General features: G+C 44.3%; 1 protein-coding gene across 1 annotated transcript in view; it reads left to right on the forward strand.

Annotated features, from left to right (window-relative positions):
- DRC7 (dynein regulatory complex subunit 7) overlaps positions 1-27,357 on the forward strand; it is an 862,568-nt gene that overhangs the window by 111,146 nt on the left and 724,065 nt on the right. The window contains exon 3 of the mRNA XM_069654252.1: positions 18,218-18,380. Within this exon, the coding sequence (XP_069510353.1) occupies positions 18,218-18,380 (163 nt within the window). The remainder of the gene's footprint in view (positions 1-18,217; positions 18,381-27,357) is intronic.

The raw sequence follows: 27,357 nt of genomic DNA on the forward strand, positions 1-27,357 counted from the left end.
TGACTGCCACACACCTTTTGCCAGTCGTTGTCCTTTCCGCACTGCATTTATTCACAATGTTCACTTGGTGGTGATTCTGTTCATGCCCTCCTTTGGTTGAACTGCTTCACACACATGTTGCTTTCATATGGGCATTTTCCTTTTAGCCTTTATTGATTTTTGGTTTTGCTCAGAAAGTTAATTAATATTCAATATGAGTTCAATTTCTGTATTTTCATTCAATTCTGTTTTCAACCTGCTTAATTTATCACTGTTGTAAGCATTCATTCAGTACAGCCTTCAATATTCATGGTATAACGCTGTTTAAAAACCTCAACTTAGTTTGGTATTCAATATATATAGTTTTAATTCTGGCTTTAACTTCCATTCAATTAGATATTCAAAATGTGCAGTTTAGCGCTATTTGAAAACTTTCATTCAGTTTGGTATTCAACACATATAGGTTAGCGCTATTGGAAAACTTCCATTCAGTTCGATATGTAATATCTACCTCGTTTCGTTTTGAAGCTTTCATACGGAGCTTCATTCATTGTAATCAGCCAGCCGGGAGCACCCAGTTTCCCAGTGTCTTTTCCCCAGCACTCACCGGCGTGCAGCATCTTCCTCCGACGGCTCTTGCTGCTAATTTCAACTCCCCAGGCTGGTGCCCTGACCTTGGCGAGCCCTGCTCGCATGCCGCTTTCACTTGTGCATGTGCCGGCAACATTGTTGCCTCTGGGTGGATGCGGACAGTGTCTCATTTGTTCGTTAGCAGCTCCCAGCTGCTCTGACTCTGACACAGAGACTCCCACACCTCATGAATATCTGCTGGTCTCCTGGTCACACTTCAGGTCCCACCATGGCTACCTCCACACGGAAAGGGTCCCCTGGTCTCTGCTACACAGGCCTTCCTTTTGCTCACCTTCTCTCTTAGACTTGCCTGATCCTGATTAAGAGGACATGCCTGACCCTCACCATACTTTGCAAGCATCTTCCTTGTCTCAGTACCTAAGTAGTAAAATGAGGGTGTAGTGTTCATCACTCCTAGTCTCCTCTTCCTCATCTCACTTCTTTCAAATATTCAATGTGGGGAAATGAGGGAAGAGGTCTTACAAAACCCTACAAAGATTGTGGGTGTTTTAGGTTGGTCACAATTCGGGAAAGGGGATATCATGACTTGCCTAGGGGTATCCCACTCCCAATTTATGAGGATCCTCCTCCCAGGTCATCCTCCCTCGCTTCTCCACCCCCCTGGGTAGGGATGCAAGAGCGATGGCCTTTCCCTGGCCACCTGAGAAGAGGATTAAGGGGGATTAGGAGTGAGAATACCCTCAGGTGTCTCACACAGGACACACAATAAGATCCAATCTCCAGGTAAGCAGAGGAGAAGCAAACACCAGGATCCCTTACACAAACAGGTGGACCCGTAATACGTCAAAGTTCTGGGAACATTTGGCAACCTCACCAAGTTGTTGACACTTATCTAGGTAGGTAAGAGGCTTGGGAGTTTGGAAGGCTTGAGGCCCCTAACTAGCCTTAGACTGCTTTACAGTGAGCTAGGCAATAAATCCCTTATATGTGAGGGTGTGGAGGGGGGGAGAATATATTACCCTGAGAATTGAGGGGTGGACTATAGCCCTGCATTCCCTGGATTATGACAAATGGAGTCAGGCACAATGCTCCTCTGATGCCATATCTCTCTGACTTTGACTGTGGCAGGATGTGTGCTGGCTGCTACATCCCTGTGACTGAGGGTGCTATATGCCTGGGATTGTGATTTGGGCAATGAAGCATGCTGGTTGCTATTTCTTTGGGGACCATATAGAAGTGTTCTGGGTGCTATATCATCATCATCATCATCATCAAAGCATACCAAGTACAATTCATCATTATATATAAAAGTACAGTATTTCAATCATTCCACCAGCATAATAAGTACCAAGAAAAAGAAAGATAACGTTAAACAAAGTATATACAATAATAAATATAAAACATGTTGCTCTTTTATGCAAGCATATATAAGATATGTCCTAACAGCAAATATCCAATATGCTGAGGGAAGTGACCTACAACCGAACAATGCAGATGTTACGTTTATAATTTCATTGTTGCTCAGCCTTGGTCTTAGGTAACGCCTGTGAATGCCAATACAAACTGGACATAAAAACAAGTAATTTTGCAGGGCTTCAGTCTTTATCATACACGCAGGGCATACATCGGAGCATTTCTGATGCCATTTCTTCTTGAAGCTTGCAACAGGCTATATACCTGACCGCAATTTCAATACAAGGAGTCTGTTATTAGGATACTGTACAAGATCGAGGCAGTGCTCAAAGTCTAAAGAGTTCTTAACAGAAAGGTAAGAAAAAAGTTCACTGTTAGGGCGATTAAAAGGGAATCCCCATGATACCATGATGAATATGTTTACTTTACTAGTGAGATAGTTCTCTTAGATGCAGTAATCCGATTTTTCCCTAATACAGACTCCCCAATTTCATATAAAGTGTTCTTTTGATTTCTAAACCATAGAATTTGCAGGTCTCCAGTCTGATTACATACATCAACCCTAGCATATGGTACCGGGAAGGTGTGTAATTTTATCAGCTACAAGACCGACCTCAAAAGAATGAATGGATCTTTAGGAAGCCATCCTATATGTGGTGGACATTTCACTACCCATCAATGAAGTGCAGTCTGAATAATCCCAAATTGCCACACTATAGATGGATGCTTGCCTAGCTTTGACCTTAAAAATCAGCCTGCCCGCTTACTCTTGTGAAAACGTTAAGATTACTGCAGCATATTTGGCCAGGGTTAAGTTAGATTTTGTCATTTGATCCTGCATTGTTCCTTTCTGTTAAATCTAAAACCCAAGTAATCGTAGAATATCACTTCCTCAGTAGGAAAGGTATTCATATAAACATTCAGGGCTTTAACCTTTCTTTACTTTATTTTACTTTAAACATGTATACTATGTACCTCAGGACTCAGAGGATGATGGGCGCAACTGACAACAAACAAAGGGTAACACCTGTAACATAATGCTCAATCGACAGAGTTAGCATTAAACAAAAATGGATGCTCGTTATTTGAATACATGTTTTTTTTCAGTTTTTTCTTGGAATTTTCAATCAGTTAATCTTCGTCAGTACTTCCGGGAGAGAGTTACAGACCTTCGAGACTACCGCAAAAGAAGGTACCCTGTTTCACTTGTGTGAGTTAACATCTTTTAGCTGTAGTGTGCCATTTGATCTGTGCATTCTTATATTGGACTTCACCAGCAAGGCTTCGGACAAGTATGCAGGCCCAGGGCGCGTGATGCGTTTATGCACCACGGCCAATAGGCAGAATTGAATCCCCTCTTCATTCGGCAGCCACTGCAAATCCCTTCTTGCCATAGTAAGATGACCAAACTACCTCAGCCCCGCAATTGCTCTGACAGCACTATTCTATATGACCCTAAGTATGACATATTCTGATTTATTGATAACTATGAAAAGCCTACTGCAATAGTCTATCTTAGACCCAATGATTGCTCTTGCAATCCTTTTACCACAACGAATCATGGTCTTGCTTATCTTACAGTTTTTGACAGTAGGACAGCGTAAGCTGCAAATAGCACGATCCCTATAACGGTCTGATTTATTTAGTGAGCACTGGCTGCTAGACTGGAAATCTTTACTACTAGATCATTGATGAAAAGGTTGAACAAGAGAAGGGCCAAAACACACCCCTGTATTGCTCGGTTTTTAGTTGGAAATACCAGGCTTTTCTCCCCCCTAAACCATTGAGGGCATTCACCATCTTATCAGTGTTTAAATACCTAATAGCCCTCAAGAGATCTACCGGTACATTTTGCCTTTGCAGAGTTGACCACAAAGCTTGCCTAGGAACTGAATCAATGTCAGTCTTTGGGTCTTCAAAACATAAATATAGATTTACCTTCTTAAGAATACCAAAGTTCATGATTAGCCTGAATCTCTGATCTACTGTGCCAACTGGCTCTGGAATCCAGCTGGCAGCTTAGATAATGTAACAGTGGAGAAAGCCCAGTTCACTAATTCATCTACAATGATCCTCCCATAGATTTTGCTGTAGTATCCAGGAGGAAATTGGGCAGGATTTTCTCTGCTGCCCTTTTTGTGTAGGGGACTTGTTTCCACAGTTTGCTAGGAGAGAGGGACTTTATCCCTATCATATCCCTATCATGTTATCCCTATCACATCCCGACAGTATTAATAAAGTCTTATAAATCTATCATTTTTGTCATGTGTTTTGTCAGTGTGCTACACCTCTCTTGTCTGTCTTTTCTCTTGTATTTTCTATTGTAAATATGTATCCTACTTCCCTGTGCCTGTAGCATGTACAGAGCTCCATCCCAGGTGAAATCCCCCATCACACTTTGTGGTCTTAATCCATTGAGCCTCATCAATTCAACCCTGCTATGTTGTGTGTGTGTTTGTGTGTTTGAAGGTTTGCGAGGAGAGCTCAGGTGCAATGTGCTTGTCTTGGAAGCAAGGCAGTGCACAGTAACGCAGGTTTGAATCCCAGTCCCTTGTTTAGAGACTCGTCTCAAGTATTAAGCAAGTTAAAAAAGATTAATAAATTAAGCATTTGACCACTTTCTAGGGGCACTACCCTTTTTCTGAATAACATCGGTTTACTGTTTATTGTATGGAGAAGGGAGAGTGATGAAGAGGGTCGAAACCTGTTGCTGCTTTTCACAAGCTCTTCTGATCTTGGTGCAGGAGGGAACGTTCACCTACCTAAGTTTCTTCTGAGGTGCTTTGTTTTGGTAATTACTCGAGCATCAAAGTGTCCTAGCCCTCATTATTCAGGCAAGCTGTCATAGCGATTTTAGGGAAAGCCTTGTGTCCTGGGCTGTTCCCTTCCAAACAAATCCGTTGCATTCCAGATTACACAGCCTCCTCACAGAGTCCTTTCAGTCCTTTATAGCTATGTAAGGCCTTTCCCATATAATTCAGGATTAGATGTCGATACAAACATGCTGAAACAGAAGGCTACAAAAAAGATACAAAATGGTATCAGTCTAGCTCAGCCACACACTACCTCTGTCCGGGAACACAGTCTTGGACCGCCCACAATTTGGTGTATTCTATATCAGAGAAATGACTCGATTCCTTTTCCTTCATTCCATGGCTGAACCGAAAGTCTGATGTCTGAAAAGTTAGCCCCACACGCCCACCCACAATTGACTACCAGTCAGTCATGGCTCCACCAGATATGATTCAGAAGTGGGATTATTTGAAGTTGGAAGTCAAATATTTGTTTTGCAGAGTAACAAAGTAATGCTATATGTATATATATATATACACATATATATATATATATGTGTATAAATATAGATTTTTTTTATTTTTTAAAATACAATTATCATTTTGCATTACCATAGTCTTTGCATCCAATAATTCATGCACGTTAAATGATGCATTTTCGCCATACAGTTATCAAGCAGTAATCATTTTAGATCGTCTTCCTGTGACACTGCGGTCTTGGTACCACTGATCCTAATATGGCCATGGAACTGTTTCGATGGAAGCAAGGGGCAGCATCCTCCATTTCAGCATTTTGCTATTTTTCGTTGGCAGTATTTTCACTCGCCTTTTGTTATGTTGGGAGAATGTTCCTGGTTCTCAGGAGAAAACGGTGCCAGGGTGCTGTTTGTCTGTAGGGCTGGTCTAACGTAAATATGTTGTGCACCAAGCAAGAAATCTATTAGACAGCAATACAATTCCAAGCAATTCAGGATTTCTGCATTCAATAAGAGAGTGGATTATTTGTCCACACCCATGGCTGGTGTGGTTACCTTTGTGTCCGCTTACCAACCTGTGCACCCTTACTTTTGAGACGGCACCTCTTCTGGTGCTAAACATTATCTTAGGCACTTTTACCAATAATGTTGGTGACGTTTTGCATAAAGCCTATCCCAATCACATCACTGTGGGCAAGCACACAGTTACCCAAATGGGACTGTCTCTCTGCACATCATTCAGAGGGAGTGGGGGCGTAGGCAACTACAAGCCTATGGTGATGCAAGGACTGGGAGCACCCAGTCTCTTCCCCTCAGTGGTTATGTTTGAGTACTCCCTCACCTATGGCAAAGCAAGCAACAGGACCCTGAATATGGTAGCACCCTACTGAAACCTGCTGCACACAAATGGTGTGACAACTTAAAAGATTTTCAACCTTTTCTGAACGTGAACAACAGCAACAGCATTGCTGTTTGGGCAAGGACCAGCTGCCTTTCTCCTGGAGATGAGACCCGCCTCCAAGACTTAGAGGGTCACAACCAAACAGAGTGTATCAATTCAACATGGCATAGCTTCCTGATCCACTGTAGCTTTATTTGGGCGGCCAGGGGCAGAGCTGAATGCACCATAATATCATCTCAGAGGCAGTGTGACACTGAGTTGCACAGCGAAAATCAGCTTGATGAGGCTCTTATACTGTGATAACTGTCTGGTCAGCAGTCACTTAATGATCCACCCACACAGTTATTCCCAATACTGTGCACTGTTGACAGCACCGTCACCTACCACTGTACAACTCTCATCTTCACTGAGCCGCCACAAACCCACATATTCCAGAAGCATCGAGAGACTCCACTCCTAGTGTCAAGTCAAAGCCATCATCTTCCTCCGCAGCTCCGTTGAAGAAACCACCATCGCGCTCTCCGACTCCGAGACGGTAGACATTGAAGCTATCGAAGCCATTGACATCCTCAACAGATCAGTTGAAGGTTTATAAACCCTTGTCAAAAAATTATTTATTTTACATTGATGAGCTCTATTTATGAGGAGGAAGAAGCAGTGGAGGAGAGAGGTTCTCTGTTTGGACTCGAGTATGGCACTCTGAATGCTCCAGAGGAACTGATTTCTGAGGAGTCAAGACTTGGGGACCTGATGGACACCCTGAAGGATGCCAGTGGTCTGGACACATCTCCAGAGATGGAGCTTGCCACGCCAGATGTGACTGGGCATGCTGATGCCTCATACCGGTCAGTCATGGCCAAGGTAACAGAATATTTAGGATGGAGTAGGTGTCACGACCCTCGCCCAAAACCCCCTCTGGCAAACCCATTGGCCAGGTGGAGTCAGGACTCGGACCTCTAGAGCCTGGCATCCTCTTCAAAAGCCCTCATGGGGCCAGGCTCATACACCATGAACAACAATGTGCTTGGGAACTACTTTATTGTATTGTCAGCCAACATGGAGGCATCCACATAGCTTGGTTCCTAAGAACCAAGCTATGCGGTCTAGTGTTTTGGGTGTAGCAGACCTGGAACTACTTTCCCTGGTACTACTTTACCTGGGCTATATAAACCACACCCTGACTGCAGAACATGCTTCGTGTTACTTTGCAGGTTGCAACGTGACGCTCACCGTGTCCAGCTATTCCCTCGAACCTCGGAGAAGCAGAACCTGCAAGGAGACAAAAGGAGCATCATTAGCAGCAGCATCTTACCTGCAGTCTTCATCTTTAAACACTCGCAGTTACTGAGAACAGCTTCCTCGAATCTGCACGCCTCCCGGACAGAACGACCTGAAAGAGGAAGATAGAGACAAGAGACATTTTCAAATGATGAACTGCTCAAAAGGCTTACTTGGCTGGTCGCCTCTCGGCTGGCACCACTCCAGAAATTCCACTCGCGCTGAAGAACACCGCGACCTACAAGGAAGGAAAACACAGGTTAGCAAAGGCAAGACTTTGCAGCGCTGCGTATAGCGCTTACTTACCGCATCATAGCGCTCTTAATGCGCCGTCATTTACCAGCGGGGCCAACCAAGCCAGTTCACCGCGCTGAAGCTCTGTATACCTAAGGGAGAAAAAAGAGACATTTTAAACAAAGAAAGGCATGCAGGATAGCAACAGAACAGCAATAAGATCTACATGAACAATATCAAACGGGCTGGCGTCAGTGAAGTAACTGGACCGCACTCGCCCATGAAAGACAACGCGCCCCTGCAAAGAAGGCAGGACGGACAACACGCCTAATTCTACCACAAGGTGAGGAGAAGGCCGCAGAGGGACTGAAGGCATACGGGGTGGAGGGAGGATACTTACCCCAGTCGGTCAGTCTTGAACACTGTACTCCTGTATTTGCAGGCAGAACCTTCCCCGCAGACCACTTCAGGGCAAAGCTGAGAAGCATACCAGCGAGTAACCCAGCTGGGTGGCGTCCCTGTGGATACCAGATGAGCGTAACAGTAGGCCTGCTGTTGATTATGAAAATGATGACTTGACTGATAGCCTTGTCAAGGGTCCTCCAAAAGATCCAATTCTACCCTTTCACATGTCATTGAGGAATAGAGTAGTAGAAAATTGGAAAAAACCTGATACTACTCCGGCGGTAAACAAGGACTCAACAAGGAAGTACAGACCTTCTGCAACTGACAAAGAATTCTTGTTGAGGCATCCAACTCCAGAGAGTCTGATAGATCAGGCAGTCACTTCGTCTTCAAAGGCTGCTTCATGTCCCAACAATCCCTCCAGATAGGGACGACAAAAGATTTGATGCACTAGGAAAAAGAGTATTTTCGGCATGCAACATGGCACTGAAGGCTACTAACGCTACTTGTGCCCTGGCAAAATTCTCTTACACCTTATGGGAGGTTATTGCAATGGTGGTAGAACACATTCCGGCGGGTGAGGAAAGAGAAGGGTTCCTCAACATTATTCAAGATGGTAAATATGCCATGTGTTAGTCTTTACAGTCTAGCTTAGACACAGCGGATTGTGTTAGTCGTGCCTTGGTGGCAGGTGCTGTCACAAGAAGGTTTGCGTAATTTTGTAAATCAGGTATTGCCCTGGAACTGCGAGCAAGATGGTTAGATATGCCATTCGATGGCTCGCAGCTTTTTGTTTCAAAAGCCAATGAGAGCTTGGGAAAACTGCGAACTTCTTAAGCAGCTGCGAAATTGTTGGGAGCTGTGATATGCCAGCCACATTCAGCATCTCAGAGTTGGAGAGACCGGTCCTTCCGTTACTACTTTTCAGTTGGAAAGGCAAGAGGACCATTCCCTCAGAGGGGACAGGCAAGACTATATCGTGGTTCATGGGGAAGTGGGGGTAGAGCTTCCCAGACAATCTCAGCATCTGTGCAGTCTGTAGCAGCTACAGCAACACCAACACCTCTCTGGGGCCTCAGTCCACAGGGCTGTGGTGGGAGGCAGGCTGACAGAGCAGTTGGAAGAATGGCAGAGCATTTCATCCGATGCTTGGGCCCTGGCAACAGTAGCCCATGGTGACTGCCTTCCATTTTTGAAGAGGCTTCCAAATTCCGCGCCAAGCAGCCATTCCTTGAAGGATTCAGATCCGCTCCACTTACAGGAGGTTATTAACTTGTTAGGGAAAGGTGCAATAGAGTTGTTACCTTTGGTAGAGAGGAATCAAGGATGTTATTCCCCATTTATATTCCCAAGAAGGACACAGTACTGTGACCCATCTTGGACTTGAGACTCTTGAACAGATTCCTCAGGAAGGACAAGTTCATGATGGTCACTCTATCGGCAGCCCTTAACACCAAAGTCTGTCCCCTTCTATGATAAGGATTATTAATGAAAAATACTGCAAATATTCTTTACTCCCCCTAATTAATTTCTACAGATTGAAAGTAGAGCCTATTCTATTATAGGGCTCGATATCTGTCTGTTAGAAATCGACCCCCTTCTGAATCGACTTCAGGGTAAACTCTGGAAAGAAGTACTGAGCCTGGCCCTTTCAGTGCCAAATGCAGTCATACGGCACAAACTGGCATTATTCTACTTAAACGCTAGGTGGACTTGGCATCGACTTATTATCTACTCTAGGATTCTGTCGCCTGCACGAAACTCTCTTTTTCAGGATTTAAACACAATAATGTTAGGTGACAAGGTCCCCTCTATGAGGAATTTCATTTAAAAAAAAAATGAACAATACCATAGACAATATAAATTCATCAAGTGCAGACTTGAAACTACTTTTACCGAATGTAAAAAAAAAATTATATGAACATGATTGGATCCAGACTGTTGACTCAATAAAAACTTTCAAACCTACGCTGAATATTCCCAATTCTTTAGAAAGAAGGATTGGCGATCCTTTTATCTATCAAAAAGTCCCAGTGTCACGTTCCGTCGCTTGTATTTAAGATTCAAGCTCAACCAATTCCACACATTGGCGTGAACAACTGGATGGAAAACCTTCCCCACCATAAGTGGTGACTTATGTTGTTGCTTATGTAAAAATTCTTTACAGAGGGGAACCCTAAAACATTTAGTGGTCTATTGTGCGACTCTTGAAGATGTAAGAAAAAATAATTTAGGTGTTTTTGCACCTGTGGACCTTGTATTCTCCTGTGAAATGTTTTGGAATCGTTGTATGATGGGGAACAATTTGCGTATGTTGATGGCGCTGTATAGCTTTCTGCTGATAATTGAGGAACAATTAACTCTATGTAATGCGATCTTAGAGCAGTAGAGGTTTAAAGATGTTTCTTCGAAAAATGTAGCTGCAAATTTCGTTTATAGCTTTTTGAAACATATATTTTTTATCCCTACTAAGAGTGAATTTAATTTCTCAAAGTATAACAATTGTTGAATATGAAATTTGCTTTTTTGCATTGTTTTTAAATATATTGTATATTTGTAAAAGTTTGTTACTCAAACTAATAACAAATAAATAAAAAATTAAAAAAAGATGGTCACTCTATTGCAGATCCCTCAGGCCCTTTGGCTTCAGCATTGGATGGTGTCACTCGACTTTCAGGAGGCTTACTACCATGTTTCCATACATCCAAAGCACAGGAAGTACCTGAGGTTTGCCATTGCCAGTTTTCATTTTCATTTTCGGGCTCTGCCTTTCAGGCTCACCTCCACCCTGAGGGTCATCAGCATGTTGATGGCGGTAGTGGCAGCAAATCTAAGGAGGGGAGGGATTCACATCTACCCCTAACATCATTGGCTGATCAGGACCTGTTCTCCCAAACAAGTTCTGCAACATCTTAGTATCAGCTGTGACTCCCTGCACAAACCAAGCTCCCTGAATTTCAAGAAATCCCACATGATACCTTCTTAAAAGCTTCATTTTATTGGAGCTGTCCTGGTTGCTTCTTCTGGGAAAGCTTTGCCACCTGATGTGAGGGCTCAGCATATTCAGCAGATAGTCATGAAGATTCAGAATGCCCAACATTTAACGGCCTTTGATTTTCTGAGGTGGCTCGGTCTTGTGGCATCCTGCATTTTCCTGGTGCCAGAGGCCCATCAGATGATGAGATCCCTTCAGTGGGCCCTCAGATCCCAATAGTCACAATTCTCCGTCAGGATGACGGAACTTCTTCCTGTCCTGATCAAAGTCGCACAAGATCCCCTGTGGTGGGCCTGCAAGGAAAATGTGATGAAGGGAGAACCCTTTTGGCAACCATGGCCCGAGATAACAGTAGTTATGGACACCTCCCTCACAGGTTGGAGAGCCCATGCAAACTATCTGACAATCAGCGGTCGTTGGTCTCCATCAGAGTCAAGACTGCACATCAACCTTTTAGAGCTGAGGGCAATCACAACTTCCTGATAATGACGAACAACATGGTGGCCATGCATTACCTCAACAAGAAAGAAGGTGGAGGGTCACTACCACTGTGCAGAGAGGCATGCAGCTCTGGTTTTGGGCACTGCAAGAAGGAACCTCTCTATCGGCTGTTCACCTAGCCAAAGAGAAGAACACAGCGGAGGAAGCTCTAAGCAGGCAGAGCATAGTCTCGCTCAAGTGGGAGTTAGTTCAGTATGTCCTTCTAGAGATCTTCACCCTTTGGGGAAACCCCCAGTGGATCTGTTCGTGGACCAGTATCAACAGGAAGTGCAACCTGTTCTGCTCCAAGGAATTTCGTAGAGAGGAGCTCCGTGAGACACGTTCATGGTGGACTAGGAATGTCCACTCCTGTACGCATGCCCACCAGTCCCCTTCAATCCTCATGTCATCAGAAGGCTAAGGAAGTTTGGGAAATCCAAGATCCTGATTGCTCCAGATTGGGCCGGGAGGACGTGGTACCCGGAACCTCTGGACATGTCTATCTGCCCTCTGTTTCATCTTCCTCAAAGAGCAAATTTGCTCACTCAGGAGGGAAGTTGCACTATCCACCAAAAAAGCAGTACTTCACGCCTAGTTTCTGAGAGGATGAGATGCAGGGATTGGGACCTCCCGGAAGACATAATGGAGTTGTTGCTTTCGGCCAGGAGCCAGCAGCTAAAGCTCTATACTGCTGCCTTTGGAACAGGTTTTGCAGCTGGTGTACAGACAGTGATATTGACGCTTTTTGCTTATGACACCCCATCAGTGTTATCTTTTTTGTTGTATCTAGCCCATCAGGGGCTGCAGATTTCTACTGCAAAGGGCGATCGGCCAGCACTTTCCATTTTCAAGCGCTCGCCTGAACAAGGCTCTTGCTTTCAACTTGCTATCACTGGCGTAACGATGGCCCCCACAACCCCTGCGGTGTGGGCGGGCCGCACATGTCCTTGGAGGGGGGCCCTAAGGCTACTCTTTTGTTTTGAAAACAATTTAAAATGAAAAACAGAAGGAAAAAATGAATTTCTTTATGAAGGCAGAGTGATTAGAAAAAGATACTATTTCTTTATGAAGTCTGAGGGCTCGAACACCCCATGACATGGAAGCCTACAGGATGGAGGCTTCTGTGTCATGGGGCGAGAGGAGCCCTATGACTTCAAAAAGAAATAGTTTCTATTTGAAGTCACTCTGCCTTCATGAAGAAATTATTTCTGTTCAGGCTTGGTCTTTTAACGCAAATAATTTCTTTATAAAGTCAGCGTGACTTCAAAAAGAAACCAATTCTCGGCTCCCCTCTGCCCCTTGACACGAGGGCCTCCAGATGCTCTGCATATGACGGGAACAAGCATTCCTGGCTGCTACAGGGAGCTGAAGGTCTTGTTCCCTGGACCAACGGATTAAAGGTAAGAACATGTGTTTTCTTTTAAATGTGTATGCGTGCATGTAAGTGTGTATATATATTTTGTATATAATGTCATGTCCAAAGAGAGAGAAGAGCACTAGGAGCAGATGGTGGCCGTGCTCTAATCAAAAGTTTTCCGTCTGGTCTTTTTGCACTTGCAGCCGGTCGGTAGAAACCATAGGGCCTGCGCTCTTGGTGCCCAAAGTGCAATTCTGTTTGATTTGGTTGATGTTTCTACTCAATTGGCGCTGGTGCATTTGATCATACATGTTGAATCCATTCACTCCGTTGAGCGTAATAAGTATGGTCTATACAATACTCTTTTGTATTTCATTAGTGATTTATTGAGGATTTTCTTGATTAGAGATGGTGCCGACACGTGTTTCGACCCTAAACAGGTCTTTATCAAGGCTACCATATTTGTTTTAGATTGTCATTTCTGGAGAGTACACCATTATTTGTGGCATGTGCAGTGTGATTCGTGATTCAGTCCATGAAGTGAATTGCATTCAAGAATCAGATATATATTTATTCGGTACATTTTGTGAAGGTTTCACCCAGTTGTTGGTTTAGAAACATAATTTAACACATGAAATTGTGTAAGCATTTTTAAACAAAGAAACAAAATAAGGTCATTTATCAAACCACATATTCATCAACATTTTCATTTTTGCCATTTGGAAAAAATATATAGAGAGAAATGCATTCATTAGATTAGTTCATGAGTTGGAGAGAGTGAGCACAAGGGAAGAAAGGAAGGGGGAAGAAAATTTAAGGAGAGAGTATTAGTTTATAGTAGATTGGAAGTTTGTTAAATATCTACGGAGATGGAAGGTTAGGTCTGGTGTTGGTAGTAGGTGGGTATCTTACCTGGATTGGTAATATGAGTTTGAGGAATTTAGGCAAGGGCTGGTAGCCTCATGATTAGTTCTTTCTTGAAGAGAAGGATGGATGATGCATATTGCATTGGTTTAAATAGTCGTCTCTGGTTCGGCATATAAATAAGAGATAAGTTGTGTGGGTGAAGTTTATTAGACAGTTCTGCTTTGAGAAGAGGGTTAAAGCATAATTTTATGTGCATTAATGAGTGAGTGAATGATGCGACCTGGGTATGCATGCGTGAGTGTATTGGGAAAGGGTGCACACTCAAATGTATGGGTTGCTGTTTGTGTGTGTGTGTGTGTGTGTGAGTGTATGGTGAAAAGGTGCATACTTAAATGTATGGGTGGCTGCCTGGGTGTGCCTGTCTGGTGAATGGTGTGTGTGCTTGTGTTCAGCGGCTCAAGAAAACCTAGATTTCGGCAGGGCTAACCCTTCAAATGTTGGGAGAGGTGCTAACTTCATGGCGGTCGGGAAGGGCAAACGTATTTGTATGGGGGCATCTAACTTCTTTATGCATCTTAATGAGACTATTCTAGAGCAGCTCCAATTTTACAAGCACTTAACTCTCTCCTTTAAGTCTGAAAGAACCCTCTTATGGACTTCTGTGAGAATGAGCAGTCTCCTGTCCCCGCTTTACCCTTCCAATCATTCCCCTGGCATGCCCACATCACGATTTCAACGGCCTAAAAACTAACAGTGAGATGCTTTATGTTAGTAATTGCCAGGCCTTTGTTAACGGCGAAACACAGGCACTGTTTAAAATCTTTGTCCTGTTCTGTCCGGCAATGGCTTTCTAGGTCAGCCAGGTCGAGTCAACATAGCCCAAAATGACAGTGGGTGGGGAAGATGCCTGAAGCCCAGTCAAATCAATGGTGTAGTGCCACTGCTTGTGTTTAAGGCCATGATTACTTATTGGTAATCTTCATTACTCATAGTCCCATTCTTCCTCATCCTAATACTTGTTAATGAGGCATTTTACCTCATACACAAGAACAGGGATGAGGTCGTGGGACATGAGGTAATGCCTGGCTTAGTTACCTGTAATCTTCATTACTCCTAGCCCCACTCATCCTCATCCTAGTACTTACCTATGAGGCAAAGTGACTCATTTGTCTGCACTGGGACAAGAAAGCGGGAAGTGGAGGTAATTCTGGGCCGATGTGCTGATTTTGGGGTTTGGGGGAAGGGGATTCGAGGGAGAGGGGATGTGTGGGGGGAGGGATTTTGCAATAAATCGTAATGGTAATCCATCTCCAGGCTACGCATGCATGATATGTGTGATTAGTGGCTAGGGGGCATTTTGGTGCAGCCAGTCTAGTCATTCCTTAGTTTGGCTTGACTTTTTTTAACTGGGCCTCTCTGATAAAGCAGTCCTGCTAAGTGTAATTACCTGGCTAGACTAGCATTTGAGTGCTGCCAGTCTAGCCATTTCTTACTGTGGCATTGTATATTTTTCTGGGCATCTGTGATAAAATAACCATGATAAGTGTTATTGCTTTGACTGGTATTTTGGTGCAACCAGTCTAGATATGTCTAAATGTGGCCTGGCATGCTTTACTGTAATATGTTATTACGTGTCTAGACTGGTCTATAATGTGTAGCCAGTTGGACATGTTTTCATTGTAACATGGCATTTTTAATAGCAAAGGATTACATTATTTAAAGCATTAATGTTCCAGTGCACTGTTGGTGGCTTGCATGTACTGGATTTTCGGACCGGTGTTACCCTACAAAAAAAGTGCAAATGCTCTGGCTTTTTAGCCAATTTTTCTCAGAAAGTGTGCTGTATAATGCATTAAAACACATATATATGATATATGATTTGTTGCCGAGATGGAGGGGCTCAGCATGGCTCGCAGGGGGGGGTGCCCACATTTTGAGCTATGCCACTTCTTCCTATTGTTATCCAGTTCCTGAAGGGGCTGACAAACATCTTCCCACTGGTTCCTTTTTATTGTTCCGGTTTTGGACCTCAATTTTGAGCCTCTTCATTCGTGTCCACTTAGGATGGTGACTTTAAAAACTGTCTTTCTGACAGCGATCACCTCGGCTTGCAGAGTGTGCGAGCTTAAAGCCTTGTCTTCCAAGCCACCGTTTACTACCTTCTATAACAATAAAGCTGTTTTTAGCATTCGTCCTTCATTTCTAACCAAGTTGGTGACAGAGTTTGTTTTACCGTCTTTTTATCCACCAATGCATCCTTCCAAGGATGAAGAGAGGCTTCATTGCTTAAACCCAAAAGAGTGCTGAGCTTTTACACTAGCATGCTTGCCTTGGTTAGGCAAGATGATCAGCTCTGTGTGGGTCATACAGGTCATAGACTAGGACAGGCTGTTACTAAAGAGACCTTGTCTCATTGCATTGTTTTGTGCATTACCAAGTGTTACACTCTGGCTGGCAAGGAAGTCTCTGACGGTCTGAGAGCTCATTCCACTAGAGGAGTAGCTACTTCTTGTGCTTTACAAAGAGGGGTGCCGGTGCAGGACATTTGCAGTGCTGCAACATGGGCTTCGCTGCACACCTTTTACAAGACATTACTGCCTTGATTCTCTATCGGGTCAGGAGGCTACATTTGGCAAAGCTGTTCTTCACAGCCTAAATCAGAAGTACATTCTCCCTTTCCCACCTCCAGCTGCATACTGCTATGGTAGTTTATCAAAGATGAGGAATACGTGGGAGGACACAATCCATTAGAAGAACATATTACTTTCCCCAGGTACCGAATGTTCCTCCCACATATTCCTCATCAACCTCCAATCCTGCCCCTGCATCCTTGAGTGAATTTCTGTTTTGTAACACCTTCCTCTCTTTCAACGTCTGGTTTCCTCACCTTCAAGAATGATGTGCAAAGGAAAGGGAAGAAAAACATGAACTCAGGCAATGGGCGCTGTATGTGCTTCTTATATTGGTGTCGATGTCTCGTCCGAGAGCAGAATGGAAGCCATTGAGGGTCTCCAGTTGACGGGGCATGGCGCCCTCTACTGACACATTCTTTTTTCTGGAGCTGCAAAGCAGAATACAAATCTATCAAAGATGAGGAATATGTGGGAGGAACATCCAGTAGAAAGAACATTACCAGGGGAAAGTAATTTGTTCTTGTATGTTGTCCAAATGGGATGTCCTGCATTTTCACAGTGTTATTTAGTGGTAACTGCTTTTCTCAGAGAAGGTGGTAATTCGTTTGGATCCCTGGTTGGTTGATAAAAGTGCCCTATTTTTAGAATGATACAACAAACACACAGGTTGGTATCAACATTCTTCATGGCCTTCAAGTTAGAACTACAAGTAGAAGCCAAGTTTAACACTAGTTGATGGGGTACATTTGCATTGTCCACACAAGTTTTCACAATGCAAGAAACTACTCCAATGCAAGAGTAAATGATAAATCCTATTCAGAGGCATCCAGTAGTGCACCTGCAATTTAGAGGTCCCCTCTTATCCTGTTAATTAGTTTCTGGATAGTGACTGAGAATGGCAGACATATTCACACAAGCATGCAGGCTTCTCTCACTATAACTCTTTCAAAGCAAATGGCAATCATTTCAGCTCTCAAGTTATTCTTATTTTTGTTGATGAAGATACCGATCCATGTTCTGACATCCAAGACCAAGTCATTGTTCTGCATAAAAAAGCTTTAAGGACTCTGTTACAAAAAACTTAGGCATTTGGTAATAACGCCGCAAACGGGCCGCACATTTGTCTTTTAAAATGTTCGGGGACCTTCACTGATGATGAGAGAAAAGATCAGTACCACACACATTTATGGACAATACCAGCACTGAAGAACCAATGTTGTCATTTTATGTGTTTGTCTCCTGCATCACTTCAATGCCTATCCTGATACCTCTATCCATAAACCCATCCACATCTCCTGTAAGTCCACATGCATAACACCCAGAGCACCAACGGCTGCGTTTCTGGAAAGATACAGCTTGACCATCGCACTCACATTTCCACCTCTTTTTCTGTAATGTACAGCTACAGACTTCCTTCGGTGTGCAGTCTGCAACGTTCACCACAGGCCCACTCCATCTTCTGTCATTTACAACACACCCTCCACTTACAGAAAACATCTGCCTCTGATTCTACTCTAAGTGACACCTAGTATTCTCTGCTAATAGGCTTTCCAGCTGTAGCCTATAATGTCTATACTGGTCACTTCACCCACAGACCCCGAACACCCTCTTCCTTTAGTGATAATTTCTCCCCTGTGCCTGAACATACTGCAGTCTGTATTTATGAAGCACTCCATGATGTTGATGGTGTCCCAGATAGGTTTCCATTGTGGGCTCTGGCAAGTTATCGGACAATAGATCTCTGCTGCTTAATCCTTATTCGTATAGTTTAATTCTTGTTTTTTATATTTCTTCCGTTCTTCCACCACATATGTAGACCGTCCTTGGGCGCATTGCTTTTTCCACCCTCGTACAAGGAGAATTCCACGAAGGAAAAGATGTTGCTTCAGCTGGCAGAGAATTTCTACCGACAGTATAAACATCTGTATCCAGACCGGGAGCCACTCTTCATGAGCCCAGTCAACGAGTGTGGTGTAGAGGTGAGTAAAGACCAACCAATACATGCCATAAGTGGGATGTACTACCAGATGGAGGTGCCATGAACGGGGTGTAGTGTGGTTGGGGAAAAGACCCATGAAGCAGATGCATCGTGTACAAAAGGTGCTATTAGCAGGAGCACGAGACATGAGCGTCAATCTCTTCTTTGACACAAAGGTATTCGTAAAAAAGAATAAACCATGTTTTTTTCTTTTTGATAGAGAATTGTCTTCCCTCTATGGATAGTTGTTTCTCAATTCTAAACAGGATATTTGGCTCACAATAGATGTATTTCAATTAATTTTATTTGGGTTCATGTGTTTTGCTCAAACTTCAAATGTAAAAATGTTGTTTTGCCGCCTTATGTTAATTTTTTGTTTTGCTGCATAGAGGTAAATGGTGGGTTGGGGTCAGGCACTATAGAAAGGGGTTGTGGTGGTGGCGTGAAGTGGGAGAGCATGGGGTCTTGCCCTGCATTTTGCAATTAATACATTGGCAAAATAAAATACGGCAAAAAGGGATTCGAACTTTTGAAATTCAACCAAACACATAGATCCATTTAGTTCTCTTGAAGGCTGTCAACTTTGAACATGAATTATCAAGATTACCACATAAGGATTTTGCTTCAGCTCTGTTTAGTCTTGGGCAGGTACACAAAAAGGTAGGAAAAGAACACTCTGACACTCAGGTATGGGTAAAAAAGGTTTATTGGGGGGGCGTGGCCAGCCGAGGACCTGAACGGATGGCTCCTCGGCAAGCTCCGTGATTTCTTTCAACCCCGGGGCCCTTACTCCCTTATAAATGCACAGACAAAGCTGCAGAAACAACCTGCACAGCTATGAACACTTGGAGCATCTGAAGAGGTGGGAATATGGTGGCACTAAACATTAAAAGAGAAGTTGCAGGCACATTTCTGATGGATCCCGTGCCGGACCTCGCATCAAAATGGCAGCCCCTGTGGGCTTCATGTGAGAAGGGAAGATGCGGAGCACTGAATAAGATCGAGCGGTGCCCGGGCAGTGCGAAACAGGAGGGGAGAGGCACACTGCACACCTGGGGGACTAGCTGCACGCCCCGAACCTGTGGCTGATCGGCGCTGGGGCGAGACGGAGAGGGTCCGTGGCTCCCTCTCCCCGACGCGCATCGTGAGGCACCAGCTGTGGCACGCAGAGGTGGCGCGTTCCGGAGGACGAGGCGCGGGATCCCCGGAAGAGCCGCGGATAAGAGACGAATTCAGAGAAGGTGGGCGAACGGTGACTGACCGCAAAAGAAGAACTTCTGCAGCCCAGCGGACAAGCGGCGGACCGGAGGTGAGCAGTTCAAATGAGGGTGAATGCGGCGGCTGTAACGGGAGGGTACCCGCGTCAGAAATGTAACCGCAAGGAACGCGCTGGGCACGGGTTCCCCGGAGTATATACATTCACGGCTACGACATTCGATTGCCTGTTGGTAGACAGAGAAGGCTAAAACAATGACATTGCATGACTGGAAACACCAAATGTAACTTTAATCCACACAGCAGCAAGGCACTTCTCCAAGCCCTGAGCTCCACTTCCATTAGCCTGAGGTGCTGCTTCACCCTGGAAGCATAAGAAACGTATGGAGGTGCCCTTTCCTGATGCCATCTTGGCCGCATAGTGACAGATTCCTGAGGGCCTGCAGACAAAGGCTTATACAGAAAGGGGCAGGAGGTTGTGCAGCAAAACGGGCTGCCGGTCCGATCAGTCGCCGAAATACAGCAGTCAACTCCCAATGCAGAGAATATCAGAGGCTTTGCAGCTCATTTCATTCCCCGGAGCGAGAAATAACCACGTACAATAGCATGGTGAAGTAGAACAACGCTTACCAGTTGAAATAGACGCTTAAGAGAGGGAGTTTGGTTAAAGAGAGCGGCAGCCACTCAAGTTTAAAAGGAGCCAGAACCATAACATACACTCACGCAGGAGGAAAAGGAGACAAACCACCAAGCCCACGGCAGCCGGCACAGGCTATGAGCGGCACGTAGAGTTCCTCTCCGAAAGCTGAAGGAGGTCTCATACTGCAATATTGCATCAACTGAAGTGACTGTTCATAAAGCACAAAGGCGAGAGGTGCCTGCATACAAGATTCACAAGCCTCACGTTAATCAGGGAGAACCCCAAAGACGACAATCTAGAAGATCTACGGTGCCAAAATCTCCAGTGTACAACTGACTTTGATCTCTGCACCCCCTCATCATTAAACATGTCCAAACAAGGCCAAAAGCAAAAAAGCTCGTCCTCTGGGGATATCAAAGCACTCATGCAAGCCGTAGACACCCAGAAACGTACCCTACAACAGACAACCGCGCAGGTGCATTCTCCTATCCAAGAAGACAAACTGGCACCGGAGGACCCGCCGCTGCGTAAGTCTGACCTAATGGAGATGCTACAGGAGCTCAAAAAAGACATCAGAGATAGTGCCTCTGAACTGGCTAAAACAATAGCGGAGCTCAACAAAGGGATCACAGCAGTGGAAAAGCGAGTGGATGAAGCAGAAATGACATTGGCAGAGCAAGGACATGAACAGGATGTGCTATCTGGAAGAGTCCAAGAATTGGAGCAACAATTAAACCGCATCCAGGACAAACAGGAAGACGCCGAAAATAGATCAAGCTGTAACAATATACGAATTCGAGGCATGCTTAAATCAATCCCAGACGCAGAGCTTCAATGGACAGTAATCGAAATATTCCGACAAATATTGGGCCAGACGACGAGAGAGACATAATCCTGGATAGAACCCATAGGGTATACTCCACCTATCAAATCAATAGAAACCTGACCCCAGATGTGCTAACCAGAGTACACCTGTACCAACTAAAAGATGACATCATGAAGGCAGCTCGTAAGGCAGAGCCCATCCGATTCCAGACAACAACCATTCACCTTTATCAAGACCTTGCACATGCCAAACTGCAGAAGAGAAAACGGCTGCGAGTGGTGACGGACTGGTTAAGAAACAAGTCAACCCAATATCGGTGGATCTACCCGTCCAGACTAAGATTTAACTGGGAGGGACAGCAATACACAATCACAAAAGAAGAACAATGGGAGGTACTCCTGAAGAACATGGAAGGGAAAGATAGCACTACCAAGAGAGGGTCCCTGTTGGACCACCCCAAAGATAGCGAAGCTCGGGAGAAGGAACATTGGAAACCAGCGCGACCTCGCTTACCAGGCTATACAAATGAACACAAGGAGGTAAACTTGGAAGGATGATAGTACTGCCAACAAACCATGAAACCCGTGTGCCTATTAGCATTTGGTAGAAAGATGCCGAAGGACACCCTACTGAGGTACTACCCGAGAAGAGGGCAAATTAGCTTTCATTAATGGGTTACCCTAAATAAGAGCACCAAATTGGGCATAAAGATAAAGATGACTAAATGGAATGTAAAAAGGGAGAGGAGGCAGGGAGAGGGGTCACGGAACCCTCTATTCCTGGGGTAGTTAGTTCCAGGTGAATTGGTTAACTGTGTGACTACCAATGTTATTTGTTGATGTTATAAAGTTTTGGAAAGTTGGGACAGGGGAAGGGGGGGAAATCTTATACAAAACATAAATTGCGGTTGAGAATAAAGCTACATGCATGCGGTTCCCAGGAGACCAAGTGGAAAAGAGGCGTATAAAGCAAATGATACCTGATCTTGAAAATGGCTGACCTGACGTTCGTTACGCTCAATGTGCAGGGACTAAACTCCCCTATCAAAAGAAGATCCATCATGTGACGGCTGAAAGAGCTACAAGCCTCAGTGGTGTGGGTGCAGGAAACTCACTTGCTCTTGTAAGACGAGCATAGATTGAGACAGAGGGCATTCCCAACGCAATTCCTTGCCTCAAGTGGAACGAAAAAGTGAGGAGTGGGAATTCTCATAGCTAGAGGAATCCAATTGAAAAAACAGTTTATTAAAAGAGACCCAGAAGGGAGATACTTAATCTTAGGGAGAATACTAATGAATCAGCAAGTGACGATGGTGGCGATCTATGCCCCCAACGAAAAGCAAGAGCGTTTCCTGGCGGAGTTAATTCCAAAAATAGCAGAATGGCAGAGAGGTCAAATCCTCATAGGAGGAGATTTCAACTGCGTCAGGGACGCCTCAATGGACAAGACTCTCCCAACAATACCCAGCGATAACCTGAACAGACGTGCCTTGGCTCAATTTCTTAGAGACTTACAACTAATAGAAACCTGGCGTTTCTTTTGTCCAAACGAAAAAGATTACACCTTTTATTCAGCAGTACATAAAGGATACTCCCGGATCGACATGATCTTAATCTCCGATACAACCGTCGCAAAGATCACAGGTTTAGAGATAGGAGTGCAATGTATATCCGATCATGAACCAGTCTCAATGACCATGGAAATGCAACAGCCGAAGTCACATGTCCGCAAACATGGCGATTAAACTAATTACTACTGAAAGACCTAGCATTGAGAACGGACATCGAGAAAGTGCTAAGAAATTACTTCACCAAAAACACCACTCCGGGAATCGACTGGGGAGTATTATGGGATGTCAGCAAGGCAATAGTTCAAGGAGAATTTATTGCGCACACTGCAAATCTACTAAAGAGGAAAGAAAGAAAGAGGCAAGAACTGGGGACAAAAGTGAAAGCTGCAGAAAAGCACTATAAAGATAAACGATCCAAAAAAGCTTGGCGAGAACTCAAACAAACCAAGGCTGTATTAGAAGCTCATTACGTGGATGAATCCGCACTACGAACAAAGCAAATGTACTATATAAAAGGTGATAAAGCCAATCGGCTTCTAGCAGCCAAACTGGAAAAGCAGAAAAATCGTAATCGCATTACCCAATTAGCATATCCCGGGGGAGGGGACGGCCAAAGACGAAGAAAAGATAGCAGAGGTTATGCATGCCTTTTATACTAAACACTTAGTAGGGGATAATTTTAAAAGGCAGTCGCAAACGGAATTCCTGGCACAATTGGAACTGCCACAGATCACAGAGAATGATAGACTGGAACTGGAAGCACCTATGTCGGAAGAAGAGGTGCGAGGCGTCATTAATGCCCTGAAAGGGAACAAATCCCTGGGCCCAGATGGCCGAAGTAATGCTTATTATAAAACTTTCCAAAACGTGCTAGTCGGCCATTAAAGTGCCTATTCAATCACATAGGAGATACTGGCAAAGTTACGGGGGATATGAGCCCAGCCACCACAGTCCTTCTCCTAAAACCAAATAGAGACCTGACGGACTGCGCTAGCTACCATCCCATCTCCTTGCTAAACAGCGATGCAAAAATGTACTCTACTGTCTTAGCACAAAAGTTAGCCCAAGTTCTCCCTAAAATAATTAATTCAGGCCAGGCGGGCTTTGTAAGAGGACGTCATACATGATAATATTCGCAGAGAAATTAATACCATAGAGTGGGCACGAAGAACAAACCAGCTGATGTCCGTAATAGCACTGGACGCTTCCAGGGCTTTTGATAGCTTAGATTGGAGCTTTCTCCAGCTAGTCTTGGGGAGGTTTGGATGTGGCCCGATTTTCTCCCGCATGGTAATGGCCAACTTCAAACACCCATCGACAAGATTGATGATTAATGGCCGGCTGACCGAGAGTATCCCATTTTGTAAAGGCACTAGACAGAGATGCCCCCTCTGGCTGCTTATTTTTACCATGGCAATGGAGCCGCTAGCAGGTATACGAATAGAACAGGATATCAAAGGGGTGGACACTGGGTCTGGGGGTATACAGAAAATTGCATTATATGCAGACGATAGCCTTCTCTTTTTGAAAGACACAGAACACTCTCTCCCTCGCGAAATTACAATGTTAAAGCAATTTGCGGAAGTCTCAGGGTTCCATATTAATTACCCTAAACCCAGCGCACTTAATATCACCGAAAACCCAGAGAGGGTGGCAGCGTGGGAGAGAGCATACTCACTAAAATGGAGTCGAGGACCCATAGCTTATTTAGGAGTAAACCTAACATCTACTTACAGAAAGCTTTATGGGGCAAACATTCCGGGACTGATGACAACATTGATAGAAGACCTGAAAAGGTGGGATAGGCAGTAGTTATCCTGGTCAGCGCGGATAGCTGCAGTTAAAATGTCTCTACTTCCTAGATTTTTATATGTAACCGGTGCACTTCCGGTGAAAGTCCCTCCCCCAACAATTCAGAACTTATAAAAGAAAGTTATGGCCTTCATTTGGAAAGGGAAAAAGCCAAGGATCCCCAAAAAAAGTTCTCTTCCGAACACAAATGGGTGCCAAAGTTTCAGAGATACCTCTGGGCTGCGCAAATCGCACCAATGTTACAATGGGCCTGAGGGACAACCAGAATCAATGGGTACACCTAGAAAGAGAAGCTACGAATACCCTGTTGGAAACTCTGGGTTTCCTTTGCCCGAAACATAGAGGAAAAGGAGGTACGCTTCTGGAAGCAACGAAAACTTCACTATGGTACTGGGACAAGGCCCTGCGGAGCCAAAAGCTAAAATTAGGGGGAGGCCCACTAACACCAATGGGCAGCAACCCAAACTTCTCTCCAGGCATGCAACCACAATTCTGGTCTCGCTGGGAAGGAAGGGAGAGACTTGTCCTAGGAGACCTTTATATGGATGGGGTGCCCCTGACATTTGAAGGATGTAAAATAAAATTCTTGGTCCTGGAAACTGAACGATTTCATTATATTCAGATAAGACATTGGATCACGAACACTAAGGTGAAAGAAGATGCATCCCGACCGCCAATAGGACTGGAACTCACCATACAAGAAGGAACACTCGAAAAAGGCATCTCGCGAATATACCGCCTGCTCTGCGTAGCTGACCCAGAAGAGACACTCACATACATGAAGAAATGGGAAGACAAGATGGGCAAGCAAATCCCTATGGAAATATGGGGACGAATATGGCACCGAGCAAAGAGGCAGCATTTGAACTGTGCCTTAGGTGGTATATGACTCCACAGTGAATACTTTATCAAGAATAGTTATTCCCCATTGTGCTGGCGGGGTTGCGGAGAAGTGGGAGACATGATACATATGTGGTGGTCTTGTCCTCAAACACAGACTTATTGAAAAGAAATCTGGAGTCATACAAAAGAAATGACAAAGGTACAGCTCCCCATGGATCCAGTAGTAATAATGTTGGGGGCGGCAGTCGAGAGTATCTATGCTAACACCGGGAACAACGCCATGCTCATCACCCATATGTTAAGCGCAGCAAGGATTAACCTGGCACATATGTAGAAAACCAAACATGGCCCAATAGAAGCAATGTGTGTGGTGGGTTAAGCTGTGGGGAACCATGGCCCTAGAAAAGATAATAGCCCTGGCATCTCATACTCGAAATATTTAGACACATGGATGCCCCTCCACGAATTTACCAGAGATAGAGAGCATATGTACTTCAAACCCAGAATACTATGGAAAGTTTCTATAATATGACTAACAAGACCAGGAAGAATCTCCTCAAGGATTGGAACCGCAAGTACACATAGATGGACGCACTTAATGGTAAACTCAACTGCATTTTATTACTATAATTACAAAATAAACTGGGAGAAGAGGGTGGGAGAAGAGGGTGGGGGGGGATTTTTTATTCTTTGATTGTTCTTTGTTAATTAATGCAATATTAAGCTCAAGAACTCAACGGTATTAGCGACTGTATGGAAATCATAAGAAACCTAGATATGGACTGAACCATATCATGTCTTATTATCCTTTCTTAACATGTTTGTAACCAGAATTCTTGAGATAAAATACAAAATAAAGTTTGTAAAAAAAAAATAAGGTTTATTGAGGCAACACAGGTTGAGACAAAGGTTGAAAAACGCATAGCAGAACAATGCAGACTGGTTCCTTCCTCCTGAGCACCCCAGACTGTTAAAGCTGTTCCCTTGCTTAGTCTAATATTGTGGGTTCCACGTGAGTACTCCAACACATGCCTCAGTTCATCCTTCCCAAGACAAACACGTCAGGGTCTCAAGGGGCAGTCTAAACATTGCAACCAGAATTCTGGGTGACAGTGTTGTAGGAGAAACAGTGCAGAATTAAGTGAGACATCAAAACCTAGTGCAAACCTAATTCACAAGGATCCCATCACTGTCAGGTCCCAGTTTACCAATCCCACGAAGGTTGAAGATGAACCCCTCTAACCCGTTCAGAACTATCAAACCTGCAACCTTTAAGTTACTATTGCAGACACAAATCTTACATGTCCTGACAAAGTTCAACATATCTTCTCACATACCTTTCCACCAAAATCCTTGTCGCAAAAGTTCAAGGGTCTTTTTATAGCCTGGATGACCAGCAAATGGGGAGTCGTGACATTGTCTCAAGGCTTCTTCTCTCCCATCTTCAGTAGGTAAGTATAACTTGGAATCCGAATACAGAAGACCCTCCTTTATCTGTCTGATTGGCTCTCCTCTGGCCCATTCCTGTAATTGATCTGAAGTCATTGGTCACCAAATTTGATCACCAAAATCAATTGTTCTTTTTACCTCCTCCACCACGAAATTATTTTTTTCCAACAAGGAAAGTGGGGCTAAAGGGCTCACTTTCTCACTACCCAGCTGACACATACATAGTGTATCTGCCTTGCCATTTTGGGGACAGGCATAAAGGTGATAACAAAATCATACTCAGCCAAAAATATGGACCACTGGAGCTGCCACAGAGTTAAGATATTTGCTGAAGGCAAAAGGGTCAGATTTCTTTGATCGGTTAACACCGTCACCTTGTGTCTAGCTGTCAAAAACCGTAAGGGATAATAGGGGATCGACCCCCTCTCCCGAACCACAGAAGCCGAATGAATCGACCCTTCCACTGTGGTTGGCATGGGCGTCTGAATATAATATCACAGCGAACCAAGTGGCAGCCAATGGGGGGAAGAAGGAATTAGGGAAAGGGGGTGGCTAGACAAAGGAAAGAGGGGGACATAACATACAATCCACAATTGTTCCACATAACAATCCTACTAATACCA

This window comes from Ambystoma mexicanum, chromosome 1p (genome assembly GCF_040938575.1).
Source record: "Ambystoma mexicanum isolate Mex_15411 chromosome 1p, UKY_AmexF1_1, whole genome shotgun sequence".
Classification (NCBI taxonomy): Eukaryota; Metazoa; Chordata; class Amphibia; order Caudata; family Ambystomatidae; genus Ambystoma; species Ambystoma mexicanum.